This window comes from Rhinolophus sinicus, linkage group LG04 (genome assembly GCF_036562045.2).
Source record: "Rhinolophus sinicus isolate RSC01 linkage group LG04, ASM3656204v1, whole genome shotgun sequence".
Classification (NCBI taxonomy): domain Eukaryota; kingdom Metazoa; phylum Chordata; class Mammalia; order Chiroptera; family Rhinolophidae; genus Rhinolophus; species Rhinolophus sinicus.
The window spans coordinates 4,112,049-4,131,317 of NC_133754.1; the positions used below are offsets into that span (position 1 = coordinate 4,112,049).

Consider the following 19,269-nt stretch of genomic DNA (forward strand, 5'->3'; position numbering starts at 1 on the left):
TTTTCATTATTATTGTTCAAGAAAAATGCCATATTCGCTCCTACTATTAATCTTTAAAATTATATTTTCACTAGAAAAGAATATGTTTCTATTAGATTTACCATTTGCTAGTCAAGTTTCTCTCCCGTCTTTTTCTTTTTTTTTGTTTTGTTTTGTTTTGTTTTGTGGAAACCCCGTAAAGGAAAATGTAACTCTGTGATCTGTGCTTCACCATTGAAATTGATAAACTCCTAGGAAACCCAGGCCCACTCGTGCCCTAAATGTGTACAGTATGCTGTTCAGAACGGAAGATTCCGGAGGGAACTGAGACTCTGGGGCACCAGAGCTTCCTTCTGAAGCCGGAGCCTTTCATCTACCTCCTGCCAGGACTTCTCGGAGACCTGAACGTTGTGATTCCCCTCCAGGTGTTGTCAGGCTGTCAGGAAGACAAGAAGCCTCTGAAAAGCCTGCCACCTGCTAAGCGGAAGTGTGTTTCTCACAAAAGTCAGTATTTTCAGCTTTCCGCAGGCCCTGGGTGTGTATAAAAGGGCCTCCTAGCATGTATCCCGTTTAGTTTGGGTGAGTATCGGCAGAGCAAAGTGGCTTTCATCTTATATTCTTCTGCAGAGTAAAATGAAGATGCACCGATACCTTATGTTAGACTTCGCTGGATCCTTTCTTTAGATTAAATGACTTTATTAACAGCCCTGAATAGAAATGCAATGACAAAAAATAAAACTAGGGTGTATTAGTGCAAAGGTCACGCTTCTTTGAACTCATTAATTTTAATTAACTTTGTTCTTGATGATGAGCTGTATAGTCCTTAACTTAGATGATAGAGTCTCCTGACATGAAGAGATAGTGAATCAGATGAGAAGAGGTTCATTACCGTGTATATAAATCCTCATGCAGTTCCAGCACATAGAAAGTGCTCAATAAGTATCTATGGAAGGAATGTAGAATAAAAAACTGATAAAACTGCACCTGACGACAAGAGACCTGAGTTCTAGGACTAATGCAAATTTAAATGACTCTGATTTTGAGATATTAGCCTTATTTCTCTGATCTCTGAAATACATATGTTGGATTAGATGATAAAATCGTTTAAATTTAGTATTTTTGTGTGTGTGTCAGGGATATGTCTTTTTCAATATGCTGCTGCTCAGTCAAGGATTTTTTTCTTTCTTTTCAAAAAAATTTTTCTTTTTTTTTCAACCGAGGCTTTTTGTTACAGCTTTGAAACTGTTCTTGAAACAGCACTAAATCAAAACACCTTTACACTTGAGACTCTCAAAGAATTTCCACAAGCCATCTACCCAGATTTCCCAAACATTAACATTTGACCACATTTCTGTTTTTATCATCCTCTTTCTACGTATATGAATGGATGGGTGTGTGTGTGTGTGCGCGCACGCATAAATATTTTTTCCTTGAAATGTTTGACAGGAAGTTGCAGACATGATATTCCTTAACCTGTAAATACGTCGTGTATCTCCCTAAAATAAGACATTTTCTTAAATAACCCCAGGACAATGATCAAAAACAGGGAATTAATACTTACATATACTACTGTCTAATCTAAGGGTCTTTTCAAATTTCATCAACTGCCTCATTAATAGTCTTCATAGAAAAAAATTAATGTAACTTAAAATTTAAAACATTTTTTTCTGGTCCAGATTCATCCATAATCACACGTTGTTGTAGTTGCTAAATGTCTCTTTAGTTTCCATTAGTTTGACACTTACTCATATTTCTTTGGTTTCCATGACCTTGATGCTTTTGAAACATACAGGCCAGTTATTTTGTAGAATACTCCTCAGTTTAGATTTATCTGATGTTTCCTCAGAATTAGATTCAAGTTACGCATTATTAAGAGGAATCCCTGAAGTGGCTTTGTGTCCTTCTCAATGCATCACATCACAAGGCACAGTGTGTTCGTCCCCTAACTGGTGACGTTTGATCACTCTTTATAGATGGTGCCGACTATGTGTGTTCACTGTAAACTTACTGTTTTCCCCTTTGTGATTAACACAAACATTGGGGGGAGGTTCTTCATCTTCCATTACAGTTGACGTTCAATATTCTATCATAATAGATTCAGGTGTACAGCATAGTGATTAGACATTTACATAACTTACGAAGTGATCCCCCAATATTGTGGAGAGATACTTTGAGAGTATGAAAATGTCCTGTTTCTCATTATAATTTCACTCACAAGTTTTCACATCAGCTGGTAATTATTGTTTGAAACAATTATTATGGTTGACAATTGATGATACTCTAATTCCCTCATTCTTTTAAATTAATTTGTTACAATACTATTGTAACAAAGAGTTTCCTGTCTTCATTCATTCATCACTTTATTTGTATTGACATAGGCTCACAATTTCCTATTTTATTGAATGGGTTATATGCTGCTAATATCATTATTTACTTTGATGCTAAAGTTGTTCCGTATTTTCCAGTGGTAGCCTTTCTGCTGGCTCCCCTGTCCTTTTGACATGTCTCCATTATTCTTCGAGCACTTTCTTCCCATCTGGGGAGTTTTTGATCCAGATTCATGTTGTAATTTCCCTGCTTCAGCCATGGGATTAGCCATTTCTTCATGGGACCTTTATTTTTAGTGGAAAATGGTACGTAGAAACCAAGTTCTGGGCTCTGGATGGTACTTATTACTGGGATGTAACAGGCACCCTTAGAGAACAGACCTAGAAAATACAGGGACATTCATCCAAATCCATATCCACAACCAGATGTCTATGCTGATTCCATATCAGTCTATTTTTATGTCTTTATTTCTATGTCTCTATTTAAAACCACAAACCAAGTCCAGTACGACACCATGACTTTATTCTAGCCTTCTTCTTCCGTATTGGTGACTCTTCCCTCACACTAAGTAGCCTGTTTCTCATCCACAGGGTATTTACTTATTCACACAATCCTAAAGTATACATAACATAGTTGCAATACTGCTAAATTCTACCTATGTCAAAGATAAAATAATGAACTGGAGCTTGGTAATTATTTAGAGTTCTTATTATTTTTACAACTGTGCCTCAAGTTACTTATTTTTTCTCCACTCTGGTGTGGTTATGTCATTTCTTTGAAATACATTTTGCTATTTTGAGCTTTTTAACCCAGACTTGTTGACTTTATTTATTTATGCTTTGAGTATATGGTACATTAACAGTTTCTGAAAACCAGAACTATGAAAAGCTATACCCCTAGCAGTGTCCCTTCCACGTCCCATGTCCCTCGTTGCCACTCCTGTTCCCCACCACCCCTGTAGGTAACAAATCACGTGAACTTTTGATTCATCCTTCCTGTCTGATTATTTTTTTGTACGTGTGTGGGAATATTATTTTCTTTGTCCCTTTGTTTCTTATACAAAAGGTAGCATGCTGTTTTAGTTTCCTAAGGCTGCTGTAACAATGTGCTACAAACCAAGTGTGGCTTGAACAACAGCAATGTATTGTCTTGAGACTAGGTGTCGGAGGTCAAGGTGTTGGCAGGGCCGTGCTCCCTTCAAAGTCACCAGCAAAGGACCTGATTCAGGCGTCTCTCCCATCTTGTGGCAGCGTAACTCCAGTCTTCACCTGGTGTTCTCCGTGTGTGTGTCCAAGTGTCCTCTTGGGGTTCCAGTTCCAACCACCACCATCAGTTAGTAGCTACACTAGCTTGGACTAGTCAGGTAACCTCCCTTGAACCTGATTACTAATGTGTATTCTGTCCATGAAAGAAATTCCAAACCTAAAGAAGGCTTTAAAGAGTTTATTTAAGCCAAGGTTTAGGGGCCAGTCCCAGAAGCAAAATCTCGAAGGACTGAGAAAATGCTCAAGAAATAGCGGTTTTGCAGTTTATTTGATACATTAGACTCAAAGGAGAAGACAGAAGGCAGATTACATGAAATTCATTGGTAGATTAAGGAGGCAGGTTAAAGTAAAGTGGGGGAATCTCTAGGATTGGATAAAAAGTACAATGGAGAGATACATGTTTCTTTTATGTAAGTGGGTGCAGGATAGTTAACATTTAACATACAGTTTACAGAAGTATGCAGGGAAAAGATAACAATGAGGAATACTGGGGTCATCTCGCCCCAGTATTTGGAAGGTGGTTAGAGGTCTGGAGAAGAGATCATTCTGACATTTTAAGTATGTCATCCTAGATGTACAAACACAGTGGACAGGGCTTGCTCAAGGTTAAGGATTAATATACCATATAGACCTAGGACATGACTTCCCATTATGACGTGTTCAGTTAGGAATGTTTTATGATTAAAACATCCTGTGTGGTTACTTTCAGTTATTGAACTTGTCAGACTTGTTAAAGTAGCTCCTTTTTTGTTCATAATTAAAAAGAAACAACAGGCCTAAAATGGAGTCACTTATGCTAAATCTCATGTCAGCAAACCAAGACTTCATACCTAACCTAACTGCAGTTCCAGTCTTCCTCAGGAATGCAATCTTAACCCGCCAATCTGGAATTTCCTGCCCAGCACCAATGAGGTCATCCCCCTAGTTGTCCTCCTGGCCGCCAAAGGAAAGTGACCTTGCCTGAAAGAACCTTTTTTTTCTTAAAATTTAGACTTTCCTTGTCCCACCCCCTCTTTGCCTTTAAAGACCTTTGTGTACACTCCGGATCGCCCCTCTACTTGCTCAATGGGATGCTGCCCATTCACGAACCCTTCAATAAAGTCCATTATAATCTTTAAATTTTACTTGGTTGAATATTTGTTGCTTAGCAGTATAAATAGGATATTTCTATTTACATATTTATAATACTTATAATTACATTCTGTGTGTAACAGGGCAGTTGTGAGCATCACATGACACAAAGTATAAAATAAGAGAAAGCCTTCTTAACTGTAAGCGCGAGTTCGGGGAGGCGGAGGAGGACGCCTGCATCTTACCGTCATAAATACCCCTAAAATAATAGGATTTTAATGAGAATCTAGGAGAAAAAAAAAGCAATAAGCGCTTTGTAAACTGCAACACGCTCACCTCATAGACAGCACAGGATTAGCTGTGATGATACCTTACAGCCCATAATAGGTGCCCAGTCAATGTTAGCGGTTCCGCTGTTGCTAAGGCCCCTTTATGGGGAAAGGACGCTTCCAGTTTTAGTGACTCATCAGCATCTCGGCCAATGGTGGACATGAGGGACTTGGAGACAAGTCTCCGAACCACATCCAGCCGGACTCGGAAACGCAGCCTGTGCTTCCAGGGTATGAGAGTCCCTTCAACTCTCAAGATCGCGTTCGTCACGAAGTTTTCAATGGAGTGCGTCCCACGTGCTAGGACACAGATGGTACTGAAACTGGAAATGAACGTTTTCATACATTTGGCTCATTGTTTGACATACGATATGGATCCTTCAACTGACTCTCGGTTTCAGGGAAATTTAAACAGAACTTGAATCAGCAAACAAGACCTCCCCGGCTCTGTCACCCCCGCGAGCGCAGGACAGGCCAAGGCTCGCGCTCCCGGCGGACGCAGGCTCGTAGCGTCGGGGCGGGGCCTGCGCCTGCGCCTGCGCCTGCGCCTGCGCCCAGCGCGGCGTGGGCGGGGCTCCGCGGGCGCGAAGCTTGAAGCCCGGGAAGCAGCGCGGCTGGAAAGCAGGCGGCTCGCGAGCGCAGAGCTCGTCCCGTCCGGCCGAAAGGAGTCCGCTCCGGGACTTGCGCGCTGCAGCGTTCACGAGAGGCCACCAGGTGAGGGGGCCCCCGGCTGTATCCCCGGTCCGGGGTCCCCCGCCCCAGGCTCTGAGGCCCAGCGTCCTCGCTCCTCCCAGCGCGGGCGTCCTGGGTCCAGCCTCGCGAGGGCTACGCCGCGCGCTGACGGCAGGACGGCGCTGGGGAGCGCGGTGCACGCGCGAGGACGGGAGGTTCTGGGCAGTTAGGCTGAGCTCCCCGCGGGCCTCGAGCGAACACTGCGCCCGGCTGAGCGCAGGTGAGGCGCCGGGGGCCTCTGCGTCTCCTCCTGGGGACAGGAGAGTTTGATCGGCTTCTGTGGGACCCGTTCTCGTAACTAACGAGGGGATGGAGAGACAGCCTTGCCGGCAAGGCGCTGACCCGCAGTCTAGAGGGAGGCCGGTCCGAGCCGGCGGAGGAAGTGCCCCTCCACTGAGAGCCCGAAGCTTTTTTTTTCTTTCAGTCTTAATTTTTTTTTCTTCCCCCTCCCGCAGCTTGGAAAACACGGAAGGGAGGATCCCGCGGCGCCGGAGGGGAGCGGCGCGCGCGCCCGCGCATGCTCGGTGTGGGCCCCGGGCTGTTCCTGGGCCGGCTCGGCGCGGTGCTGCGCGCGGATCCCTCCGCCGCTCATGGCGGCCCCCGGGACGCCGGGCGGCTCGGTTCTGAAAGGTGAGGCGTGGTCCGGCTTCAAGGAGAGCCGGGGGTGTCGAGCCGGCGAGGGGGAGGACAGGCACCCGGGTCACGCGGCGCGCGTGGACCGGGCTGGTGGGGCGCGCGGGAGGGGACCGCCCCCCGGAAGTCAGCCCGGCTCCCTGTGGGACGCGGGGCGTCGTCCCAGCGTCCGGGACCTGAGCGCCCCACCTGGGCTGGGGGAGGCGGCGGTGCAGGCACTTGGGGCCGAGGAGCGGAGCAATGGGTTGGTTTCTCCCGGGTCCTCGCGCCCGGGAGAATTTAGGGGCGCGGGGCAGCTGTGGAGCTAGGACGAGAGCCGGCAGCTCCTCTCGCACGTCCCCGTCAGGATGTGCTCTGATCACCGGCGCGACCTCACTGAGGAATCGTGTCCGGGACGGTTAAATGCTTGAGTAATAGTGTCTGAGCTTTAGCAGCCTCCGCAGATGTTTCACCTCCCCTGACAGGTGAGGAAATGTCGCGTGGAGCGTGGAGGTGTTTCTCCCCTCGGGCGCCTGACCCGTGCGGCGGGAATCCGGGCACCGAGCTGCCCTGTAGTCAGTGTCCGCCCGGGGTCCCTGGTGAGGTCACCGGGCGCCGGGAATGGCTCAGGCGGGTGGCGGGGCCGGAGAAGCCGAGGAGTGGATGGTTGGGCGATGGGGAACAGCGCTGGCGGCGGGAAGTACGGACCTGTATTGACGCGCCCGGCGTGGAGACAGGCCTTAGAGTCAAAAGGAAACACACAGGCTTTACAGAAACTGCGATCAGATGGGGCTGTTTTCCTAGTGTTAGTGTTTTGTTCAATTAGCTTGGCTTTCCTTTTGCTTTGCTCACAATTATTTAGAATGGCACACCTAGAAATTCTTGTGAAGCATCGGATTTTGAGAAAAAGAACAGGTCTCACACTGTCCTCCCCACCCCGGTTCTGCTTGCTGCCTGTTTTTGTAGGGTCTGCAAGCTAAGCCTGTTTTTGTTTTGTTTGTTTTTTTAACTTTTTAAAATGGGAGACAAAAGAAAAAACACCAGGAGAAGAATGACAAATGAAAATTACATGAAATTCAAAGTTTTATTGGAACACAACTAGGCTCACTTAGTCACTTCATGCCTTTGGCTGTTTTTGTTTTGCAGCGGTGAGGATGAGTGGTGGTGTGGCTCTCAAAGCGTAAAATATTTAGTATCTGGTCCTTTACAGACAACAGACTCTTGCACAAGAAAAGCTAAGCCTGGTTTAGGGATCTGGGAAGAGCATCTAGTCTTAAGAATGTAAACTGACATGCATATGAGTAAAGCTGTTCTTTGCTTGAAAATTTAAGAACTGTAATAGCACAAATGCTGTTTTGAATAGGCTTGTAATAGAAGAAATTTTAAATTTATATTTAGATGTCAATAGGACAAGAGAAAAATCTATTGAAATCCTTGAGCAAGGGATGCTGGCATTTCAAATATGTTTAATGCTAATATCTTTTTTATTTTCAGATGTAGTGGCTTATGTTGAGGTGTGGTCAGCCAATGGAACAGAAAATTATTCAAAGGCATTTAGAAACCAACTTTTGGATATGGGGGCAAAGGTAAGAAATTCACTTTCCCATTTCTACACATGATTGTCCTCTGGTACCTAATGAGATATATTTGCATTTTCTTACTTTGGGAGTTATTAGCTAGAACATGAATGAAAAAGAAGACAGTGGGTAAGGAGAAAAGAACCGTAGTATGAAGCATTTACAACAGTAGGATTTATAGAACAGTTGGTCTTGTGGTTCTGAGAGAGAAGGACTCCAGCATGAAAACACAGATCCTGCCATCAGTTACTTGGATACGTGATGCTCTTGAGCAAAGTGAGGGATACGGAAGGGAACAGGTGTTTCAGGGAACAGTTGTGAATTGGGACATATTGGAAATATCTTGACATTTGGGTATACAGATCTGGAATTTGAGGTACTCAAGGCTAGAAACAAGGTTTTGGGGTCTAAGAGCCTCGAGGTCAGTTGAGGCCACTTATGTGGTAATGACCCAGGTAGTTAGAATGAAAAGTGCTGAAGGTGGAGCCCTTTTAGTATTTCATGTTTGCCGTGGACGCAGGGACAAAGATAGAGAGGAAAGCCAAGAGACTCCAGAAAACAAGTCTGGAAGTCAGAGGGATGGACTTCAGTGGAATTGTGAAGCACTGCAGGCTCTTCTGGACAGTTGAGGCTGGTCAGTATACTCGAGGTTTGAGAACTCTAAGGTCACTGTTGTGTTTATTGCCGTTTCAGAGAACTGGCTGAAGGGACGAAACCAGTCCAGCCATCATTGACATAGGTGGTGAATGCAGACCGCTGTGGGGAAAGTTCAGCTGTGAACACTGTATCTGGGGAGGGGGGGGTGGGGGAGGATGGCTGATAGGCTGGGTGAAGGGAGAGGTTAAAATGGGTGAGCCCCTCACTGAAGGCAGGCCCAGGGATTAGGGTAAGAGGTGCCCAGAGCCTGACACCCTAGGCGCATCCACCCTCAGAGAAGATGGGCGCTTCTGAACTGTTTGGCTCACCCTCGGCCTGGCCCTGATGGGAGAGATGGAGGGACAGACGGGTGGGCCCTGATGGGAGAGATGGGCCCTGATGGGAGAGATGGGAGAACAGACGGGTGGAGAGAATTCAGAGTGCAGTGGCAGGGCTTGCTTTTGAACCTGAAAAGGTGCCTTTTTTCTGATACACTGGAAGGTTCCGTCTGATGATACCTGCCTGCTACATGCTTGGCCTGGATGTGTTACTGTGGCTGAGAAAAAAGCCGTGGGTCACGTGAGTTGACAAAATGGCGTTTGAGGGTAGTATTAAGATCTTAGATCTCTTGGATCTTTTTGTTTTTCACCTTTTATTTAGAAAGTTGAAAGAATAGTGCTATCAGTGAACACAGACGTAACAATGTAATAATTGTTAACACCTGAACATACTTGCTTAGTCTCCGTCTCTACACCTATGTTTATATGGGTATGTGTATTTTTTTCCTGAACTATTTGAAAGTGAGTTGCAGATATCATAATTTTCCCCTAAATATATTTAGTATGCATCCTCTAAGAACAAGGACATTTTCCTGTGTAGCAAAAGGTCATTGTCACATGTGAGAAAATTAACAGTGATTTCCTGACAGTTTTCTGTAGCAGTCGAATCAGTCTGTGCGTCTGCCAGCATATGAAAGCTTCACTGCTGTACATGCTGGGTTTTGTCAGTCTTACAGCCATTCTTGTGTTTCTGGGGGGGTCTGTCATCGTGGTTTGAATTTGCGTTTTCTTGCACGTTTTCCTATATTTATTTTGAAGAGCCTATTCCAGTCTCCAGTTCCTATTTACATTGAGTTTTTCTTCTTGATTTGTGTTCATTCTGTCTCTTTGTCAGTTGACCCCTTTCTCAATCATATGAATTGCAATATTTTCTGTCACTCTGCCTTGTCTTTTCACCTTCTTTATGGTATCTTTTGATGATAATTGACATACGAGGAATGAAGGTGGTAAACGCTGACTGCTGTCAGAGGGAGTTCAGCAGCAAAAAAAGTGTATTTTTTGGGGAGGATGTAATGTAGTTTTATCCTTTATGGTGAGTTTTTTTGTATGTTTTCTTTAAAAACATCTGTTCCCACCCACACCAAGATTATGAAGATTCTCTATGTTACTTTCAGGAAGTTTTATCATTTTGCCTTTCACAATTAGATTTACAGTAAATCTGGAATTGATTTTCATATATGGTATGAAACAGTTGTTTCATTTTTTTCCATGTGGTCATTTTTGATGCTGTTATAAATAGAATCTTTAAAATTCCTGTTTTCTAACTGTTGCTGGTATATAGAAAACGTTTTTGCATGTCCACCCTGTCTCCAGAAAACTTAACCAAACTATGAATTCTGTGGTATTTGGGGCATTTTAAAAATGTACACAACTGAATCATATGTGCACGGGACAGTTTTGTATTTTCTGATCCTAACACCTTTCATTTCTTTTTCTTGACATACTTCTTTGGGTAGGGCCGGTTGACTAGAATGGAGACATCAAATAGCCCTTTCTGGTTCCTCATCTCAAGGGAAAGCTTTTAGCATTTCCCTTAGTGCAGTTTTGTGTCAGCTCCGAGATCCTAATTTACTAAGAGTTTTCCTCACAAACTTTTTAACTATCAAATGTGTTTTATGCATGTATTGAGGTGATTGTATGATTTTTCTCTTACTTTGTTAATGTAATGAATAATAATCATTGGTTTTGTTGTTGTTGTTGTTGTTGTTTTAGTGTTAATCAACTTTGCAGTCTGGAATAAACTCAAGTGGTGGGGATGTATTGTTATCCTTTTCATAGGTTGATACAGTTTGCTAATATTTTGTTGCTTTTTTGCAGATGTCTCCATGAGTTGGCACTGGTTTATAGTTTATGAAACTGTGCAAATTGTAATAATTTACATTTTGGTTTCTGCTCTTCACAGGTTTCAAAAACTTCTAACAAACAAGTAGCTCATGTCACTTTATGAAACTGTACAAATTGTGATAATTTACATTTTGTTTTCTGTACTTTATCTACAGGTTTCAAAAACTTTTAACAAAGAAGTGACCCACGTGGTGTTTAAAGACGGGTACCAGAAAACCTGGGACAAAGCACAGAAGAGAGGCGTAAAGCTCATTTCAGTGCTCTGGGTTGAAAAGTGAGTCGTTGCTCTTATTTTTTTCCTTAAGTATCTAGTATTGGTAAAGCATGGCAATATATTTTGCATGGATCGTAGAACCAGATAGAATTTGATTTCCATCTTTTCTCTGCGTCTTATTTGGGTGAGTCATTTAGTATCCGCAAGCCTTGGTTCCGACAGCTGAAAAGATGGACAGGGTGTAACCTCTAACCCTGCCTGGAGGGGAATGAGCACACAGACTGAGACACTTACACCTGGTGAATCCAGGAAACAGCAGGGACGCAAATGGGACGAGGCAGATGGTGTCAGTCTGGTGGGGTGGGGCCTGAGGCCTTACACAGACACTTGTTTCTCTGCTTCTGGAAGTCCCGGGAGCAGGGTGTGTGCGGCTTGGTTTCTCCTGAGGCCTCGCTCCTCGGCATGCAGGTGCTGGCTGGCCTGTCTCTCTTCATCTGGTCCCTCTGAGTGTGTCTGTGCCCTAATCTCTTACAAGGACACCAGTCCTGCTGGAGTGAGGCACCCATATGACCTCCTTTAACCGTAATTGTCTCTTTAATGCCCCATTTCCCAACACAGTCACGTTCTGAGGTCCTGGAGGTTGGGTGTCTTACGAATTTTGGGGGGACACAACTGAGCCCATGACGAGAGTGTTCACGGGGAAGCTGGGAGGAGATTGAGTTCAGAGAGGTCGTGGCGATGGGATGCAGGTTCCTGGGGGTGTGAGGCAGAAGGGAGTGTGGGCACAGGCAGGGGCCGTGGCGGGGAGCGCCTGATGGCTGCCGGCGACCCCGGCGGGGACACTGTTTACCAGGGGGCAGCAGGGCGGCCATGTAGAACGTTCAGCTTCAGGATACAGGTTTGAAGGGAGCCAGACGAGATTTCCTGAGGATTTAGGTGCAAGTTTGTAGAGAAGGGGAGCAGTCAAGGATGGTGTGAGGGTTTTGGCCCAAGGAACCAGAAATATGGGTTTCCCATTTACTGAGCTTGGGAAGGCGTCAGAAGGAGCAGGTTCGGGGAAACGAGGCGGTGCACTGGGACGTGTGTTAGGCACCCACGTGGAGGGGTCAGGTAGGCAGTGGAATACATGTGTGGAGCTCCTGGGAGAGGTTGGACAGAACGTGGGAGACTCCAGTTTGCAGGTGTTATTTAAAGCCACAAGTCTGGATGTGCCCTCCTAGAGAGCACAGGGAGAGAGGCAGGAGGGTCCAGGATTGGGCGCTGCGGCTTTGGGGGTTGAGGAGGAACTCCAGTGACGGTGGGGTTCTAGAAGTCAGGTAAGAAAACAAGGAGAGGTGGTGAGCATCACCTGTGGTAAGTAGGTTGCGGAAAGGCGGGTCTGAGGGGTTAGCACTGGAATTAGCGGGGTGGGGTCTGTGGGGTCTCTGGGATCTCGGCTTTAGTGGGTTAGTGGGAGCAAGAGAGGTCAAGTAGAAGTTGGGGGTGTGGAACCCTGATGAGGGACGGAGAGCTGGGGTGTACCTGCGGGGAGGTGCCGAGTGGAGAAGGTGATGGCGACGGGAGAACTGCCAGCGTATCTGTGACCGACTGGCCGAGCAGAGGGAAATGTGTATGACGCAGCGGCAGCAGGAGGAGCAATCTGCTCGTGCAGGCGGCTGGGGGGGGGGGGGGGGGGGGGCAGGCTGTGGGAGTGGTTGGCGGTTCTGCAGGATATGTGGGGTGGGAGCAAAGACGGGGCGCGCCGTGTGGACAGCCGGGCCTGCAGAGTGTACAGGGACGGTACCCAGAGGACATGTGGCATCGGGCCTTGTGGAAATTCTCCGACTGTCTGCTTTCTTACTGAGGAGACGAGATCGTCCTCTAAGGATGAGAGTGGGAACAGGGTTTAAGAGGTTTGAAGAGACGCATGAAATCGTTGTCCAGTTTCCTGCTTCGTTGTCAGCCAAAGCCCAGGCCTTCTACTTTGCTCTGCTGCTTTCATGTAAATACAGTGGTACCTCAGTGTTCGAACGTAATCCGTTCCTGAAGGCACTTCGAGTTCTGAAATGTTCTAAAACAGCCCCCAGCCAGGCCTCAGGCTCTTGCACTCAGTGGAAGCTGCATGACATGTACGACTTCCGAGGCGTGTTCGAAAACCGAAGCATTTACTTCCAGGTTTGCGATGTTCGTAAACTGAAATGTTTGTCAACGGAGACGTTCAAAAACTGCGGTACCACTGTATACTCTAGCTTTCTAAAAGAGCAGCGTGACTCCTTTGCGTCTGCATTTCAGGGAGCACGCCAGTCTCCAGAGGTGTTTGTCATGTGTCACAGGCCAAGATAGTTGTAAAGTGGCCGCTGTCACATTTCCTACCTTGGACAGTCTGATAAGGGGACAGAGCAGGGACAAGACCAGAAGGCGGTCTGATTAGAAGATACAGTGAGTGCTTTTAGTGAGAATGTAAAAAGAGACTTACACCTTTTCTTCCTGTGTTGTACGCAATGGGGTATTATTCCTCTGTGGCTTTAGGGGCTGGGTCTTCAGTGGGTGTGGCCTTCATGTGACTAGTTTGGGAACAGCAGTCACAAGAAGCTCAATGACAAGTAAGGAAGGAAGATGAAGTTTTCTTTTTTCCTTTTTTTTTAAATTTTCACGTGGAAATGCTTCTGGGAGGTCTGTCTTGGATGTGCAGGGTTGTCAGCTGACCAGCACGTCCTTTAGCAAGGTTCTCCCTCCCATACAGGTTCCGTCTGGGACCCGGCATTGTGCCCTCCCGCCTGGTCTCTCGTCTCCCAGGGCCGGACCAGTGATCTCGCGTGGCGCAGGCAGTTTTGAAAACTCCAGTCTCACTGCCCCTTTTTGTTTAGAGTAAGATGTCCTTCGTTTTGGGTTTGTCTGAGGTTTCCCCGTGATTAGGTTCAGATGCTCTGTGAGTGATGTGTGTCCTACCCACAGGACACAGTGTCCATCTGCCGCTTAATGGTGATGCTAATTTTGGTCACCTGGCAAGGTGTTGGCTGATTTTTCCTCTGTATAATTGTTATTTGTTTCCCTTGAAACTAATAAGCCAGCTGTGGGAAGATAATCCTGCTCTTCATCAAATCTCTGTCTCTCCCTGCCCCCCATGTGTGGCGTCTATTGATGATTCTTGCCTGAACCAACCTTAGCTTTGATTCTTACAAAATGATTATTTTCCAAGTCCAGCACCTCCTTTCCCAGTGGTGCCCGGCCGTGTGCTGAAATGAAGAGCTTCCCTTCTCCATCCTGGTTGATGGATGGGTCAGTATCCATTCGTGGACTGCGATATTTTCCAATGGCTTGTAATCCATTACTGTCCATTTTTGACAACTTGCTAAGGATTGGTGTTGATTATTCTTTCAAGCATTTGTTAGGATTTACCAGTGAAGCCATCTGGCCCTGCGCTTGCTTTTGTGGAGAGTTTTTTGATTACTAATTCAATCTCTTGTTATAGGTCTATTCACATTTTATATTTGTTGTTGAGTCACTTTGAATAATTTGTGTCTTTCTAGGATTTGTCCATTTCGTCTAGGTTGTCTAATTTGTTGGCATACATTTGTTTGTAGTATTCTGTAATCTCTTCTTCACTGAGGTTGGTAATCATTCATTCTTGATTTTAGTAATCTCTTCGTCAGTCGAGCTAAAAACTTGTCAATTTTATCGATTTTTTCAAAGAATCCACTTGATTTTATTGATTTTTCTTTTTTTTCAAGTCTTTATTTCTACACTTCATTATTTCCTTCCTTCTGCTTGCTTTGGGGTCAGTTTGCTCTGTTTCTAATTTTTTTAGGTAGAAGATTAGATTTTTGATTTGAAATCTTTCCTCTTTTTAAATATGTGTTTGCAGTTAAAAATTGCCTTTTCAGCATTGCTTTAGCTGCATCTCATAAAATTTGGTATGTTGTGTTTTTCTTTTCATTTGTTTCAAAGTATTTTCCTATTTTGCAATTTCTACTTTAACCCGTTGGTTATTTTAGAGGTTCTTGTTTACTTTCTACATATTGTGAGTTCTCCAAACTTCATTTTGTTTTTGGTATCTCATTTTATTCTGCTGTGGTCAGAGAACATGTTTTTTATTACGTATTTGAATCCTTTTAAAGTAACTGAAACTTGTTTTATGCCCTGACATTTTGTCTGCCCAGTAGACTATTTGCATGGGCCCTTGAATTCTGTTGTTGGGAAAGAAATGTTCTATGCATACATTTTTGTTAGGTCTACAGTAGCTGGTTTATACTTTTTTTTTTTTTTTCTGTTTCCTTCTTGATTTGTTTAGTTCTGTCCATTGAGTGGAGTATTAAAGTCTTCAAATGTTACTGTTAAATTATGTATTTCTCCCTCCAGTTCTGTCTGTTTAGCATTTCTTTTGATCAGATGACAACAAATTTCCTTCGTTTTTCTTTAGCTGAAAATGTCCTTATTCCATCATCATATGTGAATAGTATTTCAATGGATATGCAGTTCCAGGTTGCCAGTTGTTTCTATTCATCCTCTTAAAGGTGTTTTCCCACAGTCTTCTGCCCCCTGGTATCTCATGAGGAGCCTGTAGTCATTCAGATCATTTCTCCATGCTAAGTAATGTGCCTTTGTCTTGCAGGTTTTTCTCCTTATCTTTGGTTTTCAGAAGTTTAAGTGCTTTTACATTTATTCTGTTGTCGATTTTGCTGAGTTTTTTGAATGTATACACTATTAGTTTTGGCCATTAGTTCTTCAAATAACTTTTCTGCCCCGTGTCCTTCTCTGTCTCTGGTACTCTGATTAGCTGTGTTACAGGGATGGGCAGTTGTTCTGCAAAGGGACAGATAGTGACTTTTTCAGGCTTTGTGGGCCATGTGGTTTGCATTCAAGTGCTCAACTCTTGTCGTGTGAAGGGAGCCGAGACAATCAGCAAACAAAGGGGTGCGGCTGTGTTGCAGGAAAACTTGATCACAGAATGTGATGGTGGGTCCGGTCTGGCCTGGGCCTTTGCTTATTAGTCCCTCCTGTGTAATACAGCCTTTGAAATTTTCCCGCTTGTCTCTGATGTCCTGGTTTTTGTTGTTTTTTCACTCATTTTTTTTTCTTGCCACATTGATCTTTATTCAAGTTCATTGACTCTTTATCAACTCCATTCTGTCATTAAGTCCATTAAGTAAATTTATTTCAGGCAATTTTCACTTGTAACATTTCCTCTTGGTTCTTATTTATGGATGTGTATTTTGGTTTTCAGCTGAGATTCCCTGTCATTCCTTTTCATATCTTTATTTACTAGTATATTTCCATTCCCTCACGGAGTATAGTTAACTAGTGGTTCTTTTATTTGCCTTGTCTGATAATTTCAGCATATTAAGGTTGGCACCTGTTGGTTGAGAAGCTGTTGTATTTTCTTGGCTCTTATGACAGGTAACTTTGGGCTGTATTTTGGACATTGTAAATGTTATGTAGACTCTGTTTTTTGTTTTTTTGTTTTAAATATTGCTCTCAAGAGTATTGATGATGCTGCTTTAGCAAGCAGTTATTTTGTTTAGCTTTAAACTGTGACTGTCATTTAATCCTGTGGTGGCATTTGCTTAGATGCCTCAGTTCTTTAAGCCTTCACTGCAGGCTGATTTCAGTTTGCCTCGTACACATGCAGGCCGGGGCCAGCCAGCGACTGGCACTTATATGTTGAGAATCTGAGGTTCCTCTTCCCTGGTTCTTTTATTTCCAGGATCCTCGCCTCATTCCCTGGTGGCCCTCGTTACTCAGGCCCCTCCCCCTCATTCCTTTGGCCAGAAAGACAGCAGGTTGTTCTGCTGGCGGTTGAGTTGCCCGTCACCAGCTCTCCCGCAGAGATTGTCAGTATTACCTAAGGCAGAGACCCAGAAAATGGGGGAAAGCAAAAGATATTTTGCTTTCCTTTAAAATTTGCTGTTTTCATTTTCCAGTTTCCAAAGCCTTCTTGTAGTTGTTGGGTTTTTTTTAGTATTTCCAGAAGGTATGACGTATAGCTTATTAGGGTATTTATTTGTTAGAGATTTGATTTGTTAGGACTAAACACAAGTGGAACTTAGTATGTTCTCTTTGACGCAGGTGATGCTAGTCTAGTTCTTTTCCCTTTGTAAATTATTTTTCTTCCTGTGGACTCGAAGGTTGTTTTCCCTTCAAAGTCTAATACAGTGGTACCTCAGTTTTCGAACATAATCCTTTCCAGAAGACTGTTCGAGTTCTGAAACATTTGAAAACCGAGGCACGATTTCCCCATAGAAAGTAATGCAAAATGGGTTAATCCGTTCCAGACCTTTAAAATCAACCCTTAAAACTGCAAATTTAGCATGAATTTTACTATCTAATGATACCATAGATCCATCAAATTTACGGCATTCGTAAACTGACATGTTCTTAACGGAGACGTTCGAAAACCAAGGTACCACTGTAGTGTTTGTTTTAATGTCTCAGATTGATTCAATTGATCATTTCAATTCTAGGTTGGCCTTTCTGAGATTCGGGTCTTTATTTCTGGAAAATTTTCTTGGATTATAGTTTTAAATAGTACTTTGTTTTATTTCAGTGACTTCAGTTATATGTATGTTGGGCCTCCTTTAACTGCCTTTTATTTCAGCCATTTTGACCTTTTCTACTTCTTTCTTGATCTCATTTTTGTTGTTTCCCATTTTGTTTTTCAGTAGTCCTTATAATTTGGTCTTCATCTTTGACAAGATTTTTGTCTTCTTTTTCTTTCATGAGTTTCATCAACTCTTGTTTTTTTTTGTCTTCCTGTTTTTTTGTTGTTGTGGTTCTTACGTTTTTATGTTTATGATTCAAGAACTGTCTCGTGGATGGATGGATGCATGGATGGATTTTCCCAAATACTTTGACAGTATCTGATTCGGGTGTGAGGGTTGTATTGTATTTTACTTCATCTTTGTGCTCGTTGTTATGGGTGGGGAGAGGGGCTGTTTGTCAGCTGTAATGGTTTGAGTTGCATTTTCTTCTGTTTCTTCAGTAGTTTTTTGTGGCCATGGTCTGCTCTGTTCTATTCCCATTCATTTTACAGAAGGGATCCTAGTTTCGGGGCACCCCTCATGTCAGTTCTCTCTTGCATAGTTCCTTTCATGATAACGTCCGTGGGGAGGAGGGGAAGCCTTTGCCTTTTGTTTCTGTAGGATCCTTAGTAATTGTTTTCCTCTCAGTTCCTCCTTTTCCTTCGCTGTTGTTTGTCCCAGGGTTACCACGCTTCTTTCTATTTGATTCTCCCCCAGAATCCGCTTTCCGGAGCCGGCCACTTCTAGGCCTGCTCACATGCAAGCCCCTTCCCCGTAATGGGTGCTGTGAACCACTCCTGCTCTATATTTTGGCATTTAGTGCCGGACTTCCTCTTTATGAGACTTTATTTTACCTTCACCTGAGTCTTCCAGGCCTCTCTCTCTCTTCATGGAGTCGTAAGCCTTTTCTCCCCCGCTTGCTGCATCCACAGATTTGCAGCTGTGTTGGAATTTAGATTGGTTTTCTCCTTATAGGTCATTTGAGCTTTGTGCTATTGTATGTGTGTATGTCTCTGTGTTGGTGAAAGCGTAGGTCACGTGTGTCTTTTATTTAAGTTATTTTTTACAGGAGGGTGTGAGGGAAGATTCAAAATCACGTAGCCATCATTCTTCCCTCTCCCTCATCTCCTTATGAATCCATTAAAATGGCCTGTTGATTTTTACCACAGATAGATCTCTCGTGGATCTTCAGATGCCCACGGCGTGACACACACGCCGCCCCTGCTCTAGAGCTGTGCGTGATTCATCTCAGCCGCGCCCCTGCGCTGTCTGTCTTCTGGCCACTCTGGTCTTCATATGTCCTCAGCAGGCCTGTGTGTGTCCATATGTGCGACCTAGAATTTTGCCGCCTTTCCCGGCTTCTTCACCCTGTTTTGTGCTCAGCTCCTTCTTGTGGGTCACATTCCGAGGGTTTCTGTCCCCAGTCTGTAGTGGAGCCTCTTTGTTACTCTGTCTCCACTCCTGGTTTCCTTTGTGTGCTGTGAAAACTTACTTTCTTCCTTTGTCTGTTCTGTCTACCATCTATGTAATCATGGGTTTTGGTCTTTCTGTTACAACGCAGACTCTGTAAGTGCCACCGTGTTTGTCTTATTGTATGGTTGTGTTTCCACTTAGTATCTTAACACATTCCTGGCTCATAGTAGGTACTCAATAAATATCTGTCCCGACAACTAATGTGCAGGGTTGGGGGGCGGGGGCTTTCCCGACATTGGCTTAGAGGCATCAGAGAAAATGTCTCGGGGGAAGTGACGTGACCTACATGTAAAGGTTGTATAGGAATGTGAGAGGGGAGGGGACCGAAAAACAGACCTTTACTGAAAGTTTGAAGTTAAGGGAGATGCTTGGA

The 19,269-nt window shown here is 44.3% G+C and overlaps 1 protein-coding gene across 8 annotated transcripts in view; it reads left to right on the forward strand.

Annotated features, from left to right (window-relative positions):
- The first annotated feature begins 5,531 nt into the window (after positions 1–5,531).
- MCPH1 (microcephalin 1) overlaps positions 5,532–19,269 on the forward strand; it is a 254,860-nt gene continuing 241,122 nt past the window's right edge. For 4 of the 8 annotated variants that reach the window (XM_074329290.1, XM_019717760.2, XM_074329293.1 and 1 more), the window contains exons 1-4: positions 5,532–5,686; positions 6,160–6,334; positions 7,811–7,902; positions 10,868–10,986. In XM_074329290.1, the coding sequence (XP_074185391.1) occupies positions 6,295–6,334; positions 7,811–7,902; positions 10,868–10,986 (251 nt within the window). In that variant the 5' untranslated portion in view covers positions 5,532–5,686; positions 6,160–6,294. The other 4 variants (XM_074329291.1, XM_019717759.2, XM_019717761.2 and 1 more) reach the window with 4 other exon arrangements.